This window comes from Filicampus tigris, chromosome 5 (assembly GCF_054856515.1).
Source record: "Filicampus tigris isolate MCC_2025a chromosome 5, RoL_Ftig_1.0, whole genome shotgun sequence".
Classification (NCBI taxonomy): Eukaryota; Metazoa; Chordata; class Actinopteri; order Syngnathiformes; family Syngnathidae; genus Filicampus; species Filicampus tigris.
This window is the reverse complement of record NC_141221.1, coordinates 11,733,706-11,753,966: the sequence shown is the minus strand read 5'-3', so window position 1 is coordinate 11,753,966 and position 20,261 is coordinate 11,733,706. Positions and strand designations below refer to the sequence as shown.

Below are 20,261 nucleotides of genomic sequence, written 5' to 3'. Positions count from 1 at the left end.
ACACACGCGCAAAGGCAAAGGCCGCATTAAGATACGATGGCTGTCCCACTCCCAGTCACAAATGGATAAAGACGTTTAAAAAAGATGTCTGCAAACATGCACATGCACATGCACAAAGGTTTATTCCAAAAGAGCCAAAGTCAAACGAGAGTTAGGACAGCTTGCTGGAGGTGGCTCAGGCACACACAAGGTTCGACACAAGTAATTAGTCTCTTCACCTTCTTGCCGCCCACAGCATGGACACGTTTAAATCAGGTGCCAAGAGAGAGTCAGAAACAAGCGGGAACTTATTTTGGGTCTGACCTCTCCTAAAGACATTTTTTTAGGGTGATGTCCTCACACACAGTACATGCAGTGGATGGATATTTTCGGATACAAGTTCCCCTTCTCTAAGGTCCAAAAACTCAAGAAGAATAGATCGGGGCACATGACATGGCTGTCAAGTGCATGCCAAAGCAACAGGAGGCGCTGTAGTCTCTAAGCACACAGCTATTTTAGCCAGTCAGGAGACTGAAGAGAATCACTTTAGGAAAAGGAACAAGAACAAGGAATTGCAATACTTGATATACTTGTCCTACAAAGGAAGGACAAAAATCTTTTGTCTACAAAAGGAAGTGGTAAAATCTTCAAAGTCGGTGACATTGAACATAGTGTGCAAGTAGACCAGGAATGGCAACTGGTAAAAATGTGTTTTTCTTTCTTTATAAACACTAAAAATTCTTCAGAAAACACTGATAAACATTCATACACAACAAGTAGGGAGACATTTGCATGGGGAGGGGGTTGGTGGGTGCTGGGATATCCTGGAAGAACCATGAAAAATCCAAAATTTGAAAACTACATTGAAAAAACGAAAGAATTCTGCAAATTTGCAAATCCACGGGTGCCGAACTGCGAATATGCAGGGGTCGACTGTAGTTTTAAGTTGTAATATCACCAATCACCACTAGATGGCAGACTTGCTTACACTGGGTCTTATATTGCCCTATATTACGTGAGTAGGCCTAATAATTGTGTGCGGATTTGAGATATATGTGAACAATCATAGAACCCCAATATTATTCACATTTTGAGTGAGTTGATTTTTTTTTTTTTTAATGTACAAAAAACGTTTTGCACTTAATGTTGGATTGCTGTTCAGCAGTTTTGTGCCATCCTTGAATGGTCATTTTTATTCCAGAGAGCCTTTGCACTGGAAAAAAAATCACTGTATGTGTTTATTTTGTTGTTTGCTTCAAAGTCTTTGTTGTTGGGTTAGGATACTGATTCTTTTATACATGCATTGAAAAGTGTATTATCAAAAATGAAATATACTAAGTGCCAATATCTTGCACATATGACAATATTTTGTCCACATTTAAAATAGCATTTTTGTCATGCATCTAGTTATGAGGTGCCTGGTCCTATGTGACTCCCGCGTAGCACTAATGAAAAATTGTCGCCGCCTCCAGCATTTAAGTTGCCCTGATGTAGACCAAATACATGTTAAAAGTTTCCAACTGAGTTAAATTTGAGTATATGTGTGTCTCATCACCTGCGGCACTACAACTACTCACAAGCTCAACACACCAACAATAACACCCCACGACCTCCTCACTTGCGCCCCTTTCTCACCTCCCATAGACCTGAACCCAAAGTCCAACCCACCTTGCCTGATTTCCCCCCCACCCAGCCTCACTTCTGCTCCCCTGCTACTGTGGTCTCCTTTGCCTGTCCTTCCTCGCATGCAGCCTTGGCTGAGTGTGATGGATGGGACAACATTACTCTTGTCCTCTGTTGGCCTGGTTTTGCTGTTCCACACCATCCTTCTTTGTCCATCCATAGCTGTGGATCTTTAGGTCTCTGCCAGCGCTTTATTGAAACACTCTGATGAAGACCTAAAATCACGATTGTCACTTGTCCATCAAGCACGACAGCACATTTTTTTCAGTAACATTAGTTTTAAGAGTGACTTCCCTGAATGTGCTTTGTGCAGTCCAACAGATAGAAAAATAAGATCCCAAATGTGCTTGTTTATTTTCCACTCCCAGTTGAAGTTTACTGTAAAAGTGACTGAGTGAATTGTGAGTGGGTTTCCACATCTCACTTTTTTTTTTTACTTCTTTAAAGTATTTTTGTATTTTCAACAAGCCTACAAATCACATCAGCTGTGATAATTTCATAATGAATGGATGGATAAATAGATGAAATGCTGTGTCAATTTTTACTGTATTTTATCATGAGAGAGTGTTAGCTAATATCTTCCATTGCCTAACATTATTGAATTCATAATACAAATAGAAAGAATTAGAAAATCCCTGTTTTGCCATTTATGATTCCATTGCTTTTAATGATGTTTTAGGATTTTACATGGTATCATTTCAGTTTCATGTAGTATAGTAGTATAGTGCCTGAGTCTGAATGTTGGTATTGGGGCAGCATTAAGGTGATAGATAGATGAATATTTTACAATATTTTTCAGAAAGAAAAAAAACAAAAACTATTCCGTTAGGTAGGTCTGAAAATCCACAAGAGTTGTTGCTGGCATTAACTTCACTTGTTTAAAAAAAAAAAAAAAAAAAAAAGGGGGCATTGCCTCATTAGAAGTTCCATGTGGCTGATTTGGGCTTCTTCTAAATCAACTACAAAAAAACATTTGCTTTTTTAAAATTTCATATGGGTAAAAAAACTGAGTAAAAGTGCACTGGTGTGAAGTGAGGGGATCACGCCTTCAAAAAAGTAAATAAAATATGCATCCTCTGTGCTCATTACAGATTTATGATTCTTGTTTAAAGAAAAGGTGGCGGTTGCCTGCTACCACGTCTGACTTTCAAATCCAGACGACACTGCTGTCAAGTGTTGTGCTCCACATTCTGTCCAATGAGAGAAGGCTGAGAATGAACACATGCCGGCGTCAACATCCCATTCGGTGACGGTACTCTCCAGAAGCTACTTTGGGTGCATGAGAGCACACAGGAACTCCTCACCTACAGTGCAGCGAATGCCGTTTCTAGCACTTTGATGCATAGATCATCAGTGAAAAAGTGCAGTTGGTTCAGTCGCACTTGTATGTGATTCAGAACAATAACAGCCGTGGAGTAAAAACATTGCAGCCTAAGACATAATGAGCATTGGGATTTTCGGTGCAATGTGGAATATGTGTTGTTTCTCTGGCAACTTTTTTGAGAAAAATCGCACACGAGCACACTTAAATCACCCAAATGCCTCGGCACCTGTCTACATATGCTTCGGGAACTAAGGGATTATAAGCCCCTGGAAGTTTAGTTTGTGAGTTCTTAATTAACTTTTGGCCACCTGTTCCCATTTGTCACACATTAAAACATTTTTTAACTCAGCACCAACAAGTTGAACTTTTAGCATACTAGCTAGAAAATAAGTAACATTGGAAATACAGTTGTACTTTATTGTAAATGTTGCTGTTTGAATAAACTAGTCCTTCGCGGCATTAGACAATTCTGTTTTTCAGTTCGAGTTGATATATTTTGGAATCACGTAAAAATAAAGTTGCGGAAATCCTGGATCAGAACAACACTTATCGTCTACGAAGTCTGATGCTATCACAGTGAAACCAAGCACAGTTGTTGGTTTTAGTAGAGAAAGGGCAGTAGAGCGATTTGTAACATTCTGGGTCCTTGTCGGTATTCCACTTCCAAATAGTCCTACTGGAAACCTGTGAAAGGCACGCCGCAATGAACGCATCAGGCGGAATTAGACACACAACAACGGAGGGGAATGAGGGTCACCTTTAATGACTTCACGGCATGTGGCTGTTGGTTTTTCAAGAAAAGGCGGAGGGCAGCAGGAAAATGGACCACTGCAGCAAATGGAAGCTGCAGAGTATAATATGCTGCATCCATCGCTAAGGCACAGCAACAGGGGAAGCTAACGGCATATGAGTAACCAGTAGCTACTAGTTTATGTCATCCATATAATATTTGCTTGGCACACATCGTACTCAGACTAACCATGTATTACTACTTGAAGTACCTGATTTTGCCAATAGAAAAAAAACAGTGGTGAGTAGTATGGTTTGAACCGACGTTTGAAGCTTGACAACCAATCAACCAATGCTAATCGCGTGTTTTTGGCATCTTGTCTTCCAGTTGCCCAATTTTCAGTGGACCCTGTACTCACCCACTGCTGCCATCACCGGACTACAACGCTCAATGAGGAAGTGAAATGTCGAGCATTCGACATAAAGCTAAGAATAGCTGCGAGCGGTGCTAGCTTCAGCTATTCCGATCGCGTGGCTTAAAATATTCAAACAACACGACCCTTGTGTTACATAAGAGCATTATCAACGACGTCATCAATGAATTAATTTCAACTTGTCTTTTATCACATTATAGTCGACGACAACAAGTCTTCAGTTCAGCCCCTAGTACGTAGAGTCCATGCAGCTAGCTTGCGTTGAAAAAGAGGCAATGGTTTGACTGTTTATTTGGTTCAGTTCAGTACAGAATTCTATTTTGGGGTTTCTAAGGTTATAAAAACATTACCAATTCCCATCCACAGTGCCATAATAGTGCCACCCCACAGTGGAGCGCATGTCAGATTAGTGACTCTACTGACGTGAATCGATAAGTGGTGTGGTGTGTCCTCTTCAAAGGCAGAAATGACAGATGTTAGCTTGAGTTACTCCCCAAGTCACCCCAATACCTCACAGCATACAGTCCCACTGGCAGAGCATAGTTAACACACTGTCACACTTCAATCTGCAGCTGTCACCTTGCAGTACTACAGGGAAGTAATATAAAAAGACAGGAGCAGACTGCCATGCTAGAGCCCCCATTAGTGCCCTCCATCAGCCGAAAGAACAGAAGAGCAGAGCCCCCGGAGGTGGGACTGGGTTAAGTGCAGAACGTGCAAGTGGGTGGTTTGGTCAAGTGTGACGCGGACAGGGGACAGGTACATAGACCCCGACAAGACAGGAAGACGGTCTTAAAGGAAGCGACGGCGAACCCAAGAAGACAGCGACACACACCATCAGGAGTCAGTAGCGGACAGTGGAATAGCCACACGCATGCCCACTTACCACCATTGCAAGCATCCATTCAAAGTGCCAGGAAGCCAACATATCTTCGAGGATATGGTTTTTATCGCGGCTGTCGTCCCCGGCCTCTGGTTTAGTTTCCTTGTGGATAGATTACAGTCAGATCTGTCTTTACTATTCAAAGAAAGGAGGGTGTGAAGCTATAGCTATAGTTTGAAAATAAATGGTCTTGCAATAATACATTATTGCAAGACCATTTATTTTCACTATGTGAAAATATGAAATCAATGAAAAAAATGAAATCAAAGAAAAATAATCTCACTCTACAGAGTGGGATTCTTTTTCTTTGATTTTACCACGGAAATGATCATGTCTCCAGTATAATACATGTTTTTCATAGCTGATTTATTTCTTTGAGACCACTGTTTAGCAAATGTCTGACTGGGGTTTGACTGGAGTCATATCACTATAAAGTAAAATGAATACATAGTCAAATCAATATGAAGTTTAGTGGGAAATCAAACTTTAGTTGATGAAATGGGAAGCCTCAAAGGCACATTGACGCATTTATTCTTTGTACAAGTGGAGGCACAAATAATGAATACAGCAAGTTACAAATAAAATGTTCATTTTAGTTTACCAAGTCCACAAACTAAAAGGAATAGTTAGAGTATGAAAATGAGACAAAAAAAGACAAAGCCGGGACTGCGTCTGGAGGGAATCGAGATGGCGAGAGACGATCCACCTTATGTATGTGTGACAAAGCGGAGAAGCAAACAAACAAACAATGCCGTATAGTTTGCATAGAAAGACAATGCTCCTTCACACCTTTCACCCTCCTCCCCACTTGCACTTCTTCTTCCTCCATTACCCAAACATGATTAAAATGCAGTTCCAACCAGCGTCTCTGTAGAACGTCAAAGAAAAAAAAAAAAAAAAGAAAAAAAAAACTGAGATGGGATGGGAAAAACGAAGCGGAAAAGTCAATAGCGTCTTTTACAGTGGAACGCTTTTCATCCTTCACAGGCGGCGAGAAGAAAAGAATGTAGACTCCCATTATGCCAGTAGAGACCCCCTTGATACCTGAGGACAACCCTGCTGCACTGCAAGCTCAATAGCCTCCCAAGAACATTTCAGTCACACGTTTCTTTCTTTTTTTTTTTTTTTACTTCACAGAAGGGTGATCTAAAAAAATATAAAAAAATAAAAAAAGGAAAAAATCCCAGTGCTCTCTTTAGTGCAATTACATTGTGCCGTGTTGCTATCTGAACTATTGGATATTGCCATGACTGAGGGAGGAGTGCCGGGTCCTACGAAGGTGTTGATAACCCAGCATCACCTAACACAGTTGTTTAAAAAAATAAAACATACAATCCTCATTTAGCTTGAGATGGAGCCGAGAGTCAAAGCTGTATCAAAATAATAGCACATACGGGCACAATTGTGCCATGTTAATATGCTTTTTTTTCTTTTCTTTTCTTCTTTTTACATCAATGAAAACTCCGAACAGGGTGATTCTTTTTCAAAACCCAACACATAAAATTGTGCCAGAATGTTGTAGAAATGGGGATTAGAATGATCAATATTGATAAATATCCATCCCGGACGTGAAGGTGTGAATGAGAAATCTGGATGCATTGTGTGCGTGCGTGTGCATGCGCGTGTGTGTGTGTGTGTGTGTGTGCATGTGATACAGTATAGACATGGAGAAAGAGACAGGGAGAATAGTAAACCCGTGAGCAGGACATGATTGCAGTGTGTATCTTATCTGTGTCAAGTCCTCCTGAGGCTAGTGGAGCCTAGCTGAGCGCAGCACAGGCGCTTCAGTGACCAGTCAACCGTGTGAGGGTAATCTCCTCTCTCTCACTCTCGCTCTCTACCGCATGCTTTAAACCCCCCAAACCGCTCCTCATCCGGGAGACAACTGTTTCACAACACACACACACGCGCGCACAGACACGCACTCTTGCGCACGTTAACACAAATGCTCAAGCCGGTGCTGAACCTGCAGGTGACAGAGCCCTCGGGTAGAAACATTACTACACTCTGTAGGGCCTGCAGACAAATGCTTTGAAGCAACACGCTGCATGTTTCTTCTATGGTCACACAAAGGTACAGTTTATTGAACTGTACTGGATTATAGAGAACGTCACACAGCTACACTAAGAGACTTTGCTTATTTTTAGATGAGGCTGCTAATAATAACGTTGAGTGGGGGAAGGGACTCTCTTGTTTGTTTGGAATGCTGTAGCATTCACGGAACACAATTTTTGTCACCTTTAGGAACCATTACAATGGTCATTTTGTATAGTGCGTCCTAAGACGCATCTTTCCGACTCATAAATGGCGCAAAGAAAAAAAAAAAGAATCACTTGTGGTTGACTGCCATGAAGTGAGCGTCACCTCAAAAGGCACACATTGTTGTTTTGGATTTTCAGCATCCTTTAACTTCCAGATGCTGACTTACATCGAGGGAGAAGAATTTGTCTCCCCAAAGGAAGCGCTAACAGATAAAGATTGCCCTTTGTGGCTTCCGCCATTGACAAACACCTATAACATTGGGTGTCATGTCATGGTGTCATTGTTTCCATTATTCATGGTGACAGATAGGAGATATGGATCTTTTTCCACACCATTGTGTACGGTGTATTGTACTTGGACTACTATGTGAACAACTCCTTAGGGATAGTGTAAATATAGATTCAATGACAAACCTAGCTGGAAAAAAATGTGGTGTATCATGTATTATTAAATGTATTATGGACATGAACCAGCTCTAAGCGGTACAAGTCAACTTTGGATCAATAGAATAAAAACTACATACATCAATGAAAAACTTTTATGTTGTTTGTATAGTGGTTTTAGAAAGTCTACACACCCCAGTTGAAATGACAGTTTTGTTGTGATATAAGTGACACCAAATAGTTTCAAGACTTCTTATGGCAATAATGTGACCTATAACCTGTGTAACTCATTTGATTGGAGTTTTATTAAGGGGATGGTAAAATTGAGCAACTAAAATAGCGTGGTTGCACGAGTGTGCACACCCTTTTGTAAACGGGATGGAGCTGTGTTCACAATTGGCATGTAAAGTACCATTGATTAACCCCAAATAAACTTCAGCTGTTCCAGCAGAAGCCTCAGAGTATTGTGCTCTTCAGAACAGATCATCATTTTCTCCACCTTGTCTACGACCTCGGGTGAAGAACACAATGCCTAAAGCATCATGCTGCCACCACCAAGCATCAAAGACTATGTTTACATGCAGTCAATTTTCGGGTTAAGGTCCAAATTCTGGTTTCTGAAACAATCGGGATAACCCGTTTACATGTGTGAGCGGACAGAGTTACTTCCGTGTTTGAATAACCTGATTTAAACAACAACGCACGCACGTCATGGCGCAAATAGATGTAATTTCCTCTTCCGTCAATAAAACACATTATATTCATGTCACTCACCAGAGGAATAAATCAGCCGGTCTGCATCTTCCTGCGTCTGTGTTTCAACATGACTGTTTACCTCTACCCGTGTATTTTTGGCAAGTTGCGCACCAGACGTGCGGGCTTATACGCATATATATGTGTGTCTGTATAAAAAGTGTAATTTTCACAGAGACATAAAATTACCGTATTTTCCGGACTATAAGCCACGACTTTTTTCCTAGGTTTTGAGCCATGCGGTTTATAGTCCGGTGCGGCTAATTCTGTGGATTTTTCTTCCACCGCCCGGGGCGCTCTAACCGGAATTACAGTACAATTCAATACAATACATTAACTGGATGTGACTTCAGGTGGAGGAGTTCAACAGGCGAGTTGGTAGCACGTCGTGTGTTAGATTGGCTGACTTTATTAACATAAAACAAGACAGGTGCATATGTAGAATGTAGTAGAACAATAGATGGTGGAGTCTGGTGGACATTAGCTGACAAACTGGAGCGGCAGCCGGCAGTGAAATGACGTGATAAGTACTGTTTATTTTCTCTTGGTTGTTCCGTTTTAATCAACAACGTTGCTGCAGTGTTAAAGGAGACTGTTAGGAAATAATCTGCTCAGGTACATACATGTACATTTATAGTTCATAATCGTTCTGTAAATGCAGTAAATATAAACATTTTCAACATAGATAGGTGCGGCTTGTATAAAGGTGCGGCTTATATATTCGCGTAAGAAAAGGGGTAGCCCAGGGGTCATATTCGGGTTTCTGTGCGCGTTTACACGGGCTTAAAAAAAACAAAACAAAAAACGGGTTTTATAAGCGTTACTGACCGCATGTAAATGTAGTCTCTGTAGGTACAGTTGGTGTTATTTTGATAATAAGTGAAGTTGTGTTACTACCAAACATACCTTTCAGCATAATGGCCAAAATGTTTGACCTTGGATTCATCGGCCCACAACAAAATGTCTCAAATATGTGCAAAATTTGATTAGCGAATTTTGATTATAGTCACGTCCCAGTTATAAGTTGGTGTGCAAACTAATGCAACCGCATTATTTTATTTGTTTAGTTTTACATCACTTCTTGAAAAGATTCAATGTAATTTAATGGTGGATTTTTTTAATGATTTATCTTGGTCTCATATTTACAAAAACCTTCCATTTAAACAGGGGTGTGGCGACTTTTTACATCCACTGTACTAGCCTGCTTTGACTGTAACAAGTAAGTGTCCCGCATAAAATACATGATGGACTCTCATTAATATCATTAATCATTAATAAGTGATCAATATCAGTTGTAGCTCACAAGAAAGTCTCTTTACATGTTTTCGCTGCAATCTCTTCAGTCAAAACACATATGGTGATCCAAGGCAAAAAAAAAAAAAGCTTGCAAGGGGTCTTCAGCACAATGAAAAACAGGTGCTCCATTTTTTGGCCATGTAATACGCCATTTAGCCTTTGGAGCAAAGGTTATCCAGCTAATAGCTGCCTTGTGGCGCACATGGCTGGCGTAAACATCTGGGATGAATTGTGCATACTTGCAACATGTGCTTCAAGTTCAATTAAAATGAGACTTGGGCACATTTATCAATCTTTTTTCGCTCTCTTCCCTTCACTCTCCCTCGTCTCCGTGCACATAAAAAGGGTCCTCATTGACATGTTTTTTTTAAAGCCTGTCAATCTGAAGCTGTACCCAATGCACAATGAAAAAAAGACTGTTTATCGAACGTAAAAGACACATTTGTTAGGTCTTGAATTTGTTCTGCACTTTACCGGGTGATAGAGAAGGAGGAGAGAGAGAGACTATTTGTCAGCATGAAGGCAAAAACATGCAACAGAAGCATCAATCGATGGACGGCGAGAGAGTGTGTGTGTGTTGTAGATGTAGAGGAAAAGGGGAAAATACCCCCCTTTAAACTTCCCTGCAGCTCAAATGAAATGCTAACAGTTGAAGGGAGCAATAGATCAAAATGTATGAAGCCAGAGTTGGTAAATTGTAGCCTTTGTGGCTGCTGTGCAATCCGGCTATCCCAGAGAGCACAGCACGCACGGCCTGTGGAATAATCAGCTTGGCACCAAAACGGGAGGGAAGCCGGACAAGCTGCTGCCGGACCTCATTTCAATAAGAAAGTGTCCACCAATGTATTTCAGAATGTATAACCTGCGGCTTTTCAAATGCTATATATTTGTATTTTTTCCTGAAAGGGTGAGGGAATGTAGTGATGGTACACAGACAAGAAAACTCTGTGAAGGAAGAAAGATTGAAGGTTGCTTAGCGCATTTCTTCAATCAGTGCCCACCACCTTTTCAGCCTTGAAACTTCACAACCATGGCGGGGATGTAATGCTCACGTATCCTCGTCAGCCAACTGGCATGCTGGCTGACTGATTGCCTGACTTATTGCTGGGATGACGATTTGACCATCTGCCTACCGCGTGTGCGTACTTCTCTCTTTCTTTCTTTTTTTTTTTTTGTATCCCTTTTGCTGGCAACTTGAACTTACAACCCCAAATAAGCAGGATATGTGGATGGATGTGGGTATTTTCCAAGTAAATTCAGCACACAGAATCCTCAGGGCAAAAATAATTTCCAGATATCAAATTGCCTGCTCAAAAGGCTTTACAATTATACTACTACAAACCTCCTGAGACACCCCACCCTCCCCCTCCAAATAGATTACCAAATCAGACCATGCAAATTACCACATCTTAGCCTACTAACCTTTATATTGCTGGAGTGTGGCTTTAAGGCATCCACTAACGGCTCGTCAAATTCCACTTCGCAGGTTTTGGTCACTCTTGAAAGCTTACATTATATCTCTATCAGGGTTCGACTTCCGAATTTAGTAAATTATTCTCACCCTGTGGTATCAAATCGGAATGTATCTCCCGCACAACACGATAGGCGAGAACACAGCTCTTCCAGCATTTCAATTTCCAATTACGAAGTACTGTAATCTATCTAGTGGCATTTGTTTCAGTAGCTGTTCCTACAGTGTAAACGAGCAGAGGCAGTAAAGCAGCCACCTGTTGTTACCTGATAGTGTCTGGACAAGCCCAGATGCTGTTTTATTGCGACATAAAGGGCCAGTGAATGGACCTAAATAGCCAACTAAGCACTTTATATGGGTGCATGTTCTCAGGAAACAGAGCTGAAGCATGGCGGTAGTGATGTAATTCCGCCAACATGTTAAAGGCGGGGCGGTAGTGGGATAGGGGACCAAACTTGACTGAAGAAGAAAACACCACATTAGAATGAAAAGTTGAGAAATGTACTGTCAAAAAGGTTAAAAGGCTGTACAATGTTTGGATATGTGTTTGTGCCCTAAGCAGATGAGGAGAAAGGGGGGGGGGGGGGGGACTAAAGCATTTCTTACAATTTTCTGGGTTCCCTGACTAGAAGGCAAACCGAAACAACCCTTGGGCAGTCGTGCGTGTGTGTTTGTGTGTCAATGTGTTTGTGTGTACCCCCGAAGCGGGATAATTACCCTGTCATCTTTGTCAAAATCCTCATCCTCGTCCTCCATCAGATCCTCCATTGCTTGCTAGAAGAATAAAAAAAAAAAAAAATCAGAGGGATAAATCATTTACGTTACAGCAAGAGATAAACTTTAGATAGTACAGCAGTTTATGATTGAAATTAATGCTGATGGGTGACACTTTTGTCCGGCAGCGGTCTTTTAATGAATATGAGGAGCAAGTGGACGTGCGCCTGTGGGCTAAATGTGTTTCAAGCTTTGAAATGAGTTACCCTTCATATTTAATTTTAGAAACATTCTATTGTTCAAATACATTGACACTTGTGTATATGCTCTGGTATAGAATGTTAGCGTGCAGAGGATTAACATCTATTTAAATCGTATTGCACAAAAGCATTCACAACCTTTCAGCGGAGCTTTCTTTGTTTCGTTTTTTTCTGACATCACTGGCTTCCATTTCCATCTGTTAATGCCACCTACCCATTTTGATGAATGATTTAAATGCTCAATATATTGGCAAAAATAGATTACAGGAAGTGAAACACACAAAAGCAAATATGAAGTTGGTCATATCATTCGTCAGTCCTTTGTTTTTATAAGGTACATATATATACACATATATATATATATATATATATATATATATATATATATATATATATATACATATATACATATACATACATATACATATACATATACATACATATACATATATATATATATATATATATATATATATATATATATATATATATATATGTATATGTATGTATATGTATATGTATATGTATGTATATGTATATATGTATATATATATATATATATATATATATATATATATATATATATATATATACATATATACATATACATACATATACATATACATACATATACATATATATATATATATATATATATATATATATATATATATATATATATATATATATATAGAGAGAGAGAGAGAGAGAGAGAGAGAGAGAGAGAGAGAGAGAGAGAGAGAGATACCTTATATATTAGGGGTACGGCTAGCGAGAGGAGCAGCGGAGAACGAAGCCGCTTTTTAAGTGCGTTATTTTAGACGTGCTACCTGCAACATAGCCGCCGATCTCATATAGCAATGTCGGCACACAACTTTGGGACTTATCCACGTACCTTTCCCCATCGGCGATTTTAACAGGAAAGCCAGAATGTTCCCAAACACGAGACCTCAGTGTACGGGGGGACCTTCGAGCTGCCTTGTTTGCGTATGCCGTAATAATGCCATTCATCCACGCACACGGGCGCTATTGACTGTTGCACGCGGGAGAGGAGGGTGGCGGCACTAAAGAGGAGCCACAACGCCAGAAGCCGTGATAAATCATAAATGCAGGGATGGATGGCATTATAATGGCATACGCAAACAAGCCAGAGCTCAAAGGTCCCCCGTACACTGCCGAAAATATACTGGACCAAAGTTTTCAAGAAACCGAACCGAACCGAAATGTGATTTTGCGTATATAGCGTATATATATATATATATATATATATATATATATATAGTCTCCAAGTTAGCATAGCAACCACAAACCTGCGGTATGTGTATGTAATCATTCTCATTACAAGCCAAACAATCTCAATGCATGAATCACTGCTCTATTCGTTCTCCACCTCTGCTGTCAATCATTCATCAATCACACATCCAAAAAATACGAGCTTGTGTAATTGCCCCCAATTTAGTAAACAAACAAGAACATGAGCTGCCACCCCCTCTAACATCATTGTTGTGCTGCAGTCAGTGCTGGAAAAGCCATCAAACCTTTTGACTGGTCTCATCGCCCCCACATCCCCCTGAACAGCACACTCACCAGCTTGGAGACATCCAAAAATCATGACTTAAAGGGACAATAGCTTTTGTCCTTTTTGTTTTTCATTGAAGTAAGTGAGCAAACTATGTGGCAGCTGACATAAGCCTCTTATGTAAATGCAGCTTCCCACACAAACAAAGAGGAGTTCAGAACAGCAGCGGGTAGAGTCAATAGTGCGCCGTGTACTTGTGTATGCGTGTGTACGTGCTCTATCAATAACTCCCAGTCAGCGGGGCAAGTGAGCCGCGCATATGAATGGCACTCCTTATTGAAACTGTATGGCGGCGGGTAATTCCCACTTCACAGAGATGCCGTCACCCCCTCGACAAATGAGCTTGAGTGCTCGCATCCGCGCGGAATAAATTCACGACTATGTTATATAAGTAGCAGAGAGGGAAAGTCTTGTTCTCAGGCGCAGCAAAATTTGTCGAAGAGTTATTGTAATATGAAAGCCTTCTGGCTCCTCAAACAAATGAGCTATAACTGTTTATAAAGTCATCACGGTTCCACCCAAATCCTTTCACCCGTGCCAAAATACAAACATAATGGATTCCTCCACACAGAGGCTTTAGAAGGGCACGCCTGGCACACACTCCAAACTTTAAACAAAGGGAATGAGCATGAGCGAGCTGGAGAAGCATGACCTAGAGAGACAGAGAGAATGATAGTCGTTTGTCTCCTCCTGCGCTCCGCTCCGCTCGCTCCTCCATCGCCTCTGGTTACACAGAGACGTCATGTTTCCTGCGACGAGACGGTGTAAAATTAATAAATAAAACGCCACGGAACATGTCATCTGCCCTGAAGATTGCCACGGCTAAACGCGCACGCTGAAGCTACTGTCTCACTAAGGGGGGATATAAATTACATCTGAATTCCAAACACCTTCCTCTCCATTTGCCTCACTTTCTTCTCTCTTCTCAGACCTGTGTGCTATATGATATGATTTGGCTGCTTATCCCCCCCATTATCATGTTGCTTGAATTACTATCATTACAGCGGTGGCAGCCTCAAAGCCAAAGCCGTCGACGGGATCGCAGCGAGCTCGCATTGCCTGCAGAGCCGCTCCGGTGAATTCAATATAGACAGAGGTGGAGATTAACATATTGAAATCGATTCAAATAATACGGGGATGATGCAGGGTGCTCTCACAGATTACACCGTGCCCTATAAATTCTTACAAACATGGTGATAATATAGCGCGTATACAAAGACTATAAGCAAGCCAAATGACATTGAGAGTTTTAAAACGGCCACAGAAGTATAAGACTTAGTCTAAGAACACTGATTTACAAAGAAACAAGACACAATTGGATAGTTGGCTCTGGCTCAAGTTGGTGCAAGCCAACTTCAAAATAAAATCTTGCCGTAACTACTAGCCCACTATTCTGCCCCTTAATTGTTTCTGGTTTTGACATTTGGACAATTGCGTGCTAAGTTAAACCACTATAATTTAGACTTCCTTCTATGAACCAAAACAAAGTTAATAAACGTATTGCATCATAAATCATATACATGATTTAAAAAAATGAAAACAAAACAGGAAAACCTTTTGTAAACTTTAGCCGGATGCAATAACACTGGCCGGTGGATTTCCTTTCTTGCTTAAAAAAAAAAACAAAACAAAAAAAAAACTCCTCAGTCTGAGCAGACAGAGTTCCACTATCTGCCAGCCTAACCTTGCCAATGACAGCCGCGGGGGGAATTGATGCCTGGGCAGACATTCCAGTGAACATGAAGATATACTTTCCCCTCCTTTTTTCTCCAATGCCTCCATCCCTCCCTCCATCTCTCCTCTGCTCTTTCTTTGATACGTTAGGGGGGGGGGGGTTTAACCTCTGCAGCTGCCGAGGTTGGTGGAACTTGCTGGCTGGGGGATCTCAAGGCCCTACTTGGTATGCACTGTTCATGAGTGTATGGGCATGCGTGTGTGCCTGTGTGTGCGTAATGCCTACGCCACACTTTCTGCCGACTGAGGGAGGGCTGTGAGTGTGATAAGGGGCTGCTGGCTGGGCTTGGCTGACCCACGCGGGCCCTTCACAAGCTGTCAGAGGCACGGCTCTCAGAGGGGGGCCCCCTTCCATCTGCACTGCCCCAACCAGGGTTACCCAGCAGGGAGCTAGACTGGGGTGAGGCCCCTGTACCGCTGGGACTGGAAGATGGGGGGCTGGGTGTGAAGGATGGGTCCGTATTAATGAAGATCTGCCTTTATTATTCCAATGAAGAAACGCAATGTAAGCCATCTTTCCTCATTGCTTATTTGCTGACACATTTGCTTATCGTTGCTGACAACATAATGAGTATTATAGAACCTCGTTGCCTATTGACAGAACAGTTCATGTTGGTTCAATGTTTTTTTTCCCTATTTGCAAACAGTCAAAAAAATGTTTGGGTTGCAACTACATTTCTAGGGTACCGAGTATAGTTTGAATTTAGCCTCTTTTAAAGTATTTGTGAAGGCAGTTTTTTTTTTTTTTTCATATTTTGGGGGGATTGTGGTTCTGTCTAAAAGGGCACAGACAGACTGGGGTGTTCCTGGGCACTTGGGTGTGATATTTGATACCTGATACTGACTTTGTTTTAAAAGAAATGGTTGTAGGTCTGTCACACTAGGTGATGTCACGTTATTCGATATGAGTTGCAGTATCACGGCAAGCTCTCACGCTGGGTTCTGTGTAACAGGCAGCAACAGGGATGCAGCGATACCGAGCCGATACTGTCCATGTGTACTCAGCATCATAGAATATTTGTGAAATTGCTATGATACTATGACTATGACCGTGTCTTGCCTTGTCTATTGATGTTGCAATGTCAGTAATGTCCATTTGTTTCTCTAAAAAGTGATATTGAACGATATTTAATTACAATAAAACACATTTTCATCAAAATTGCAAGTCAATTGTATAATCGAGTATTGACTTGGTATTGGTGATTACTCCAATTTAAAGAGGAAATCTACCCAAACATATTTTTTTCAAGAATGTCCAATGCAGGCCCACTAGTTGAAACACAAAATCCACCCCTTTTTAGCCATGACTAGGGGGCGGCCATTTTGCCACTTCTGTAAACTGAAAATGACATCGAAGTTGCTCAGAGCTCAGATAACGACCAATCACGGCTCAGCTTAAGAAAACAGGTCAGTCGTGATTGGTCGTTACCTGAGCCCTGAGCAGTTGTGATGTCATTTTCAGTCAGCAAAAGTGACAAAATGGCCGCCCCCAGAGATGGCTAAAAACGAGTGGATTAACTCTTATTCCATAAACGCAATATTTATCAGAATGCCTTGTTTCAACTCGTGAGCTTGCATAGAACATATTCTTGAAAAAAAATATGTTTGGGCTGACTACCGCTTTAAGTACTTCATATTCATATTCAGTATGATATGAAGTGGCACTGGTGCCTTCCTTGCAAAGACGGATATCTTCTCTAATGGCTCTCTTCTCTTACGGTCAACAAGGAATCAAACAAATTCAAAGCTTGTCTTATTATAGAGGGCCACATGTCAAGAAGGAGGGATACAAATCGTTGAATGCCCTCAGCTGCAGGCCGCTGTTGCAATTCAAACTGTTTTGCTCGTAAGATGCCACACTAACACTGGTAAGCTGAACTGTGCTACTCAGCGTTCTTATCTTGATAAGACCTTCTTGATAGGTTTCGTCAATGGCAGAATTGACAGCTAGCGCACACTTGTTGTTAGACTGCCTCAACTTTCTGTAGGCTTTAAGCCACAGCGTCTACAGGAAAAACTCTACAACAGGCTTGCCGCGTCGTCAAAACAACAACTAGAAGTGAGGCAGACACCAGGAGCTGCTGTTTTCCGAGAGCACAGGTAGTCACAAAGGTTCACGGTGATGAAGGGAGTCAGACAAATGGATGGAAATGAAGAGGAAGCAACACGCAGACGTGATGAAACAGGAGGCTGGGAGGATTCGGCAGCGGCGTTCCCGATGCTCCCCGTGCTCCCGTCCCGCTTCAAACTCTGCTCGTCGCCTGTCTTTCTGCCTGCCATCCTCTCTGCCAGTTTAGCAGAGTGAGAGCGAGTCAGCCGGATGAGCACAGATGAGCGTCGCGGTGCCGGGGGTGGCACCAGGGAAATCATCGGGGCACAGGCGCTCCCAGTTAAAAGTGACATGACCTTTTGATTTTGTCACCTGTCACCAAATGCCATGTCTGACTCCGCGCTGAGGAGCGCCTGCCATCCGCCGCCGCATTCCTCCTCCTCCTTCCTCTGTCGCCCCAACTCTCCCAATGCCTCTTTTCCTGTCTCCCGCTCCCACTCCATCCTCGTTTTCGACGATCATTTACTTCTCAGAGTTGCCGTTTCTATCCGGGAACGTGGCGGTGTGACTTTCTGGCGGTCTAATAGGCTGTTTCCTCTTTTTCCTCCCAGCATTCTTATAATATTTACTTTCTGTACCTGTGTTGTGCAGGGCTCTTAATGAGGGCAGATGTCAAGGCACAGTGTGTTTAAAGACGCTGGGTTTTTTTTTCTGAGATGATAGCTCTCGGGGTGAAAATAGACGAGATAAAAATGGCTATGAAGTCTTGTTCTCGAATGATACAAAAGCTATACATTATTACTGACTTCCAAATGAGCAATACACTGCTGTCACACCGACTGCTTCACAGTCAAGAAAGTAAATGCAAAACTTGTGCAACTGAGGCTACATGGATTAGATGCACATTTCAGTGAAGGTTCAACGCAATCTGTTGTGCGCTTTTAATTTGTTCCGGAATCAAACTGTCTCATCTTGAAAACTTGATTCAGGTATTGTTTAACTCATTCACTGCCAAAGACAAATTTATTTGTCTTTTCACAGGTCAGCCATTCAATCCCAGGAATTTATTTAACGTGTATTTTTTTCAATTGTTTTCAAATGTTAGGGTAAAAAAAGAGTCTGAAAATGTCTGGCAGTGAATTGTGTTAAAGAAACATTTTACACTTGTTATTGCTATAGATGTACTGTATGGAACATCTGTCTTATCCGGCGAATAATAAAAATAAATAAAATAATAAAACCAACCGACACAAAGAGCGACTAAATAAGGTTTTTGTAGAACAATGGTGACTCCTGGTAGAATTTGATACATTTTGCTGGAAGTATTACGTCCCTCTGCTATAGAAAACGGATGTCAATCTTTCAGGCTGGAGTCACACTACAAGGTTGAATCGACACAATTCGGTTAAGTGCCGTAGCGGTGTAAAGAGAAAAAAAAATGGGTATCCAATAGCAGTTTTTCACCTGGTGTGCGACTGTAAGATTCCGGCCTCGTGCCTGCTGAGCTAAAGTCCCCGGAGATTTTGCTGATGTCTCGTGTGAGCTAAGGTGAACATGTTTTACATTTAAGTTTTTGTTTTCTTTTGAAATTTGAATTCTGGTCAAGGGCTGATTAAAGACACATGATTGTTGTGTGGAAATTGGAGCTAACTTTCGATGTATGTTGTTAAGCAGACTGTTGTCCAAAACTGTCAAGTGCCTCCAGGCCGTTTAGGTCTTCTCTCCTGTAATGGTTTGCCAGATTCAGTGGTTGAATCCAAGCAATGGTCTGTAGCGTAGGATAAAGAGGAAGGTCCTCCAGTGTGACGAGACCTAATTGCCCGTCATCTTGTGGTGGAAAGAGACATCAGCGTGTTCGGTATGTGCCCTCTACGAATGTCTGCACAGCAATTAACACATTTATAACATCTGCGACAGGGTTCTCTAGGCCAACGCAGCGCCGAGGAGGGAGTCCGGCTGGGATGACTGTCGGCTGAACGGGTGTCGCGCATGCTCATGCAAGCAGGCAAAGATGCGGAGAGCAAAATGCACTCAAAATGTGGGACCTTTAGCCATTCCAACTACAATGGGAGGAGGGCAAATCAATTTGGAGTTGTGGGAATATTTGATCAGAAACATTTGTGAGGTCTTGGCCAAAAATCTCCACTGCAATCCATCGCAAATGAAGGGTAAAGGGAACAGATCTGCAGGGGGCAGTCAAATCCTTCCAAATCAAACGTATCCAACCATAATCGTTGCTTTCTGTACAGGGACAGGACATAACAGAAATACCTTGTGTTACAGGCTACATTTAAAGTGGAGATCAACCCAAACACATTTTTTTCAAGAATGTGTTTCCAGCAGGCCCACTAGTTGAAAACACGGCATTCTGATTAATACTGCGTTTGTGGAATATGAGTTAAGCCGCAAAATCGACCCTTTGGGGGCAACCATTTTGTCGCTTCTGTCGACTGAAAATGACATCACAACTGCTCGGGTAACGACCAATCACGGCTCAGCTTCAGCAAAGAGGTCAGCAGAAGTCAGGTCGACAGAAGTGACAAAACGGTTGCCCCCAGAGATGGCTAAAAACGTGTGGATTAACTCTTATTCCACAAACGCAATATTTATTAGAATGCCTAGTGGGCTTGCATGGAACATATTCTGGAAGAAAATATGTTTGTGTTGACTTCCACTTTAAGTAAAATGTGTAGCGAGACTTAGAAAAACATGCAGTCGGATGTTAAA

At 41.7% G+C, this 20,261-nt stretch overlaps 1 protein-coding gene across 5 annotated transcripts in view; it reads right to left on the bottom strand.

The window, feature by feature from the left end:
• The window catches only part of mctp1a (multiple C2 domains, transmembrane 1a), a 100,528-nt gene that overhangs the window by 17,244 nt on the left and 63,023 nt on the right, over positions 1–20,261 (bottom strand). For 3 of the 5 annotated variants that reach the window (XM_086030735.1, XM_086030737.1, XM_086030738.1), the window contains one exon: positions 11,915–11,971. In XM_086030735.1, the coding sequence (XP_085886861.1) occupies positions 11,915–11,971 (57 nt within the window). Of the gene's footprint in view, positions 1–5,035; positions 5,135–11,914; positions 11,972–20,261 lie in introns of all 5 variants that reach the window. The other 2 variants (XM_086030733.1, XM_086030734.1) reach the window with 1 other exon arrangement.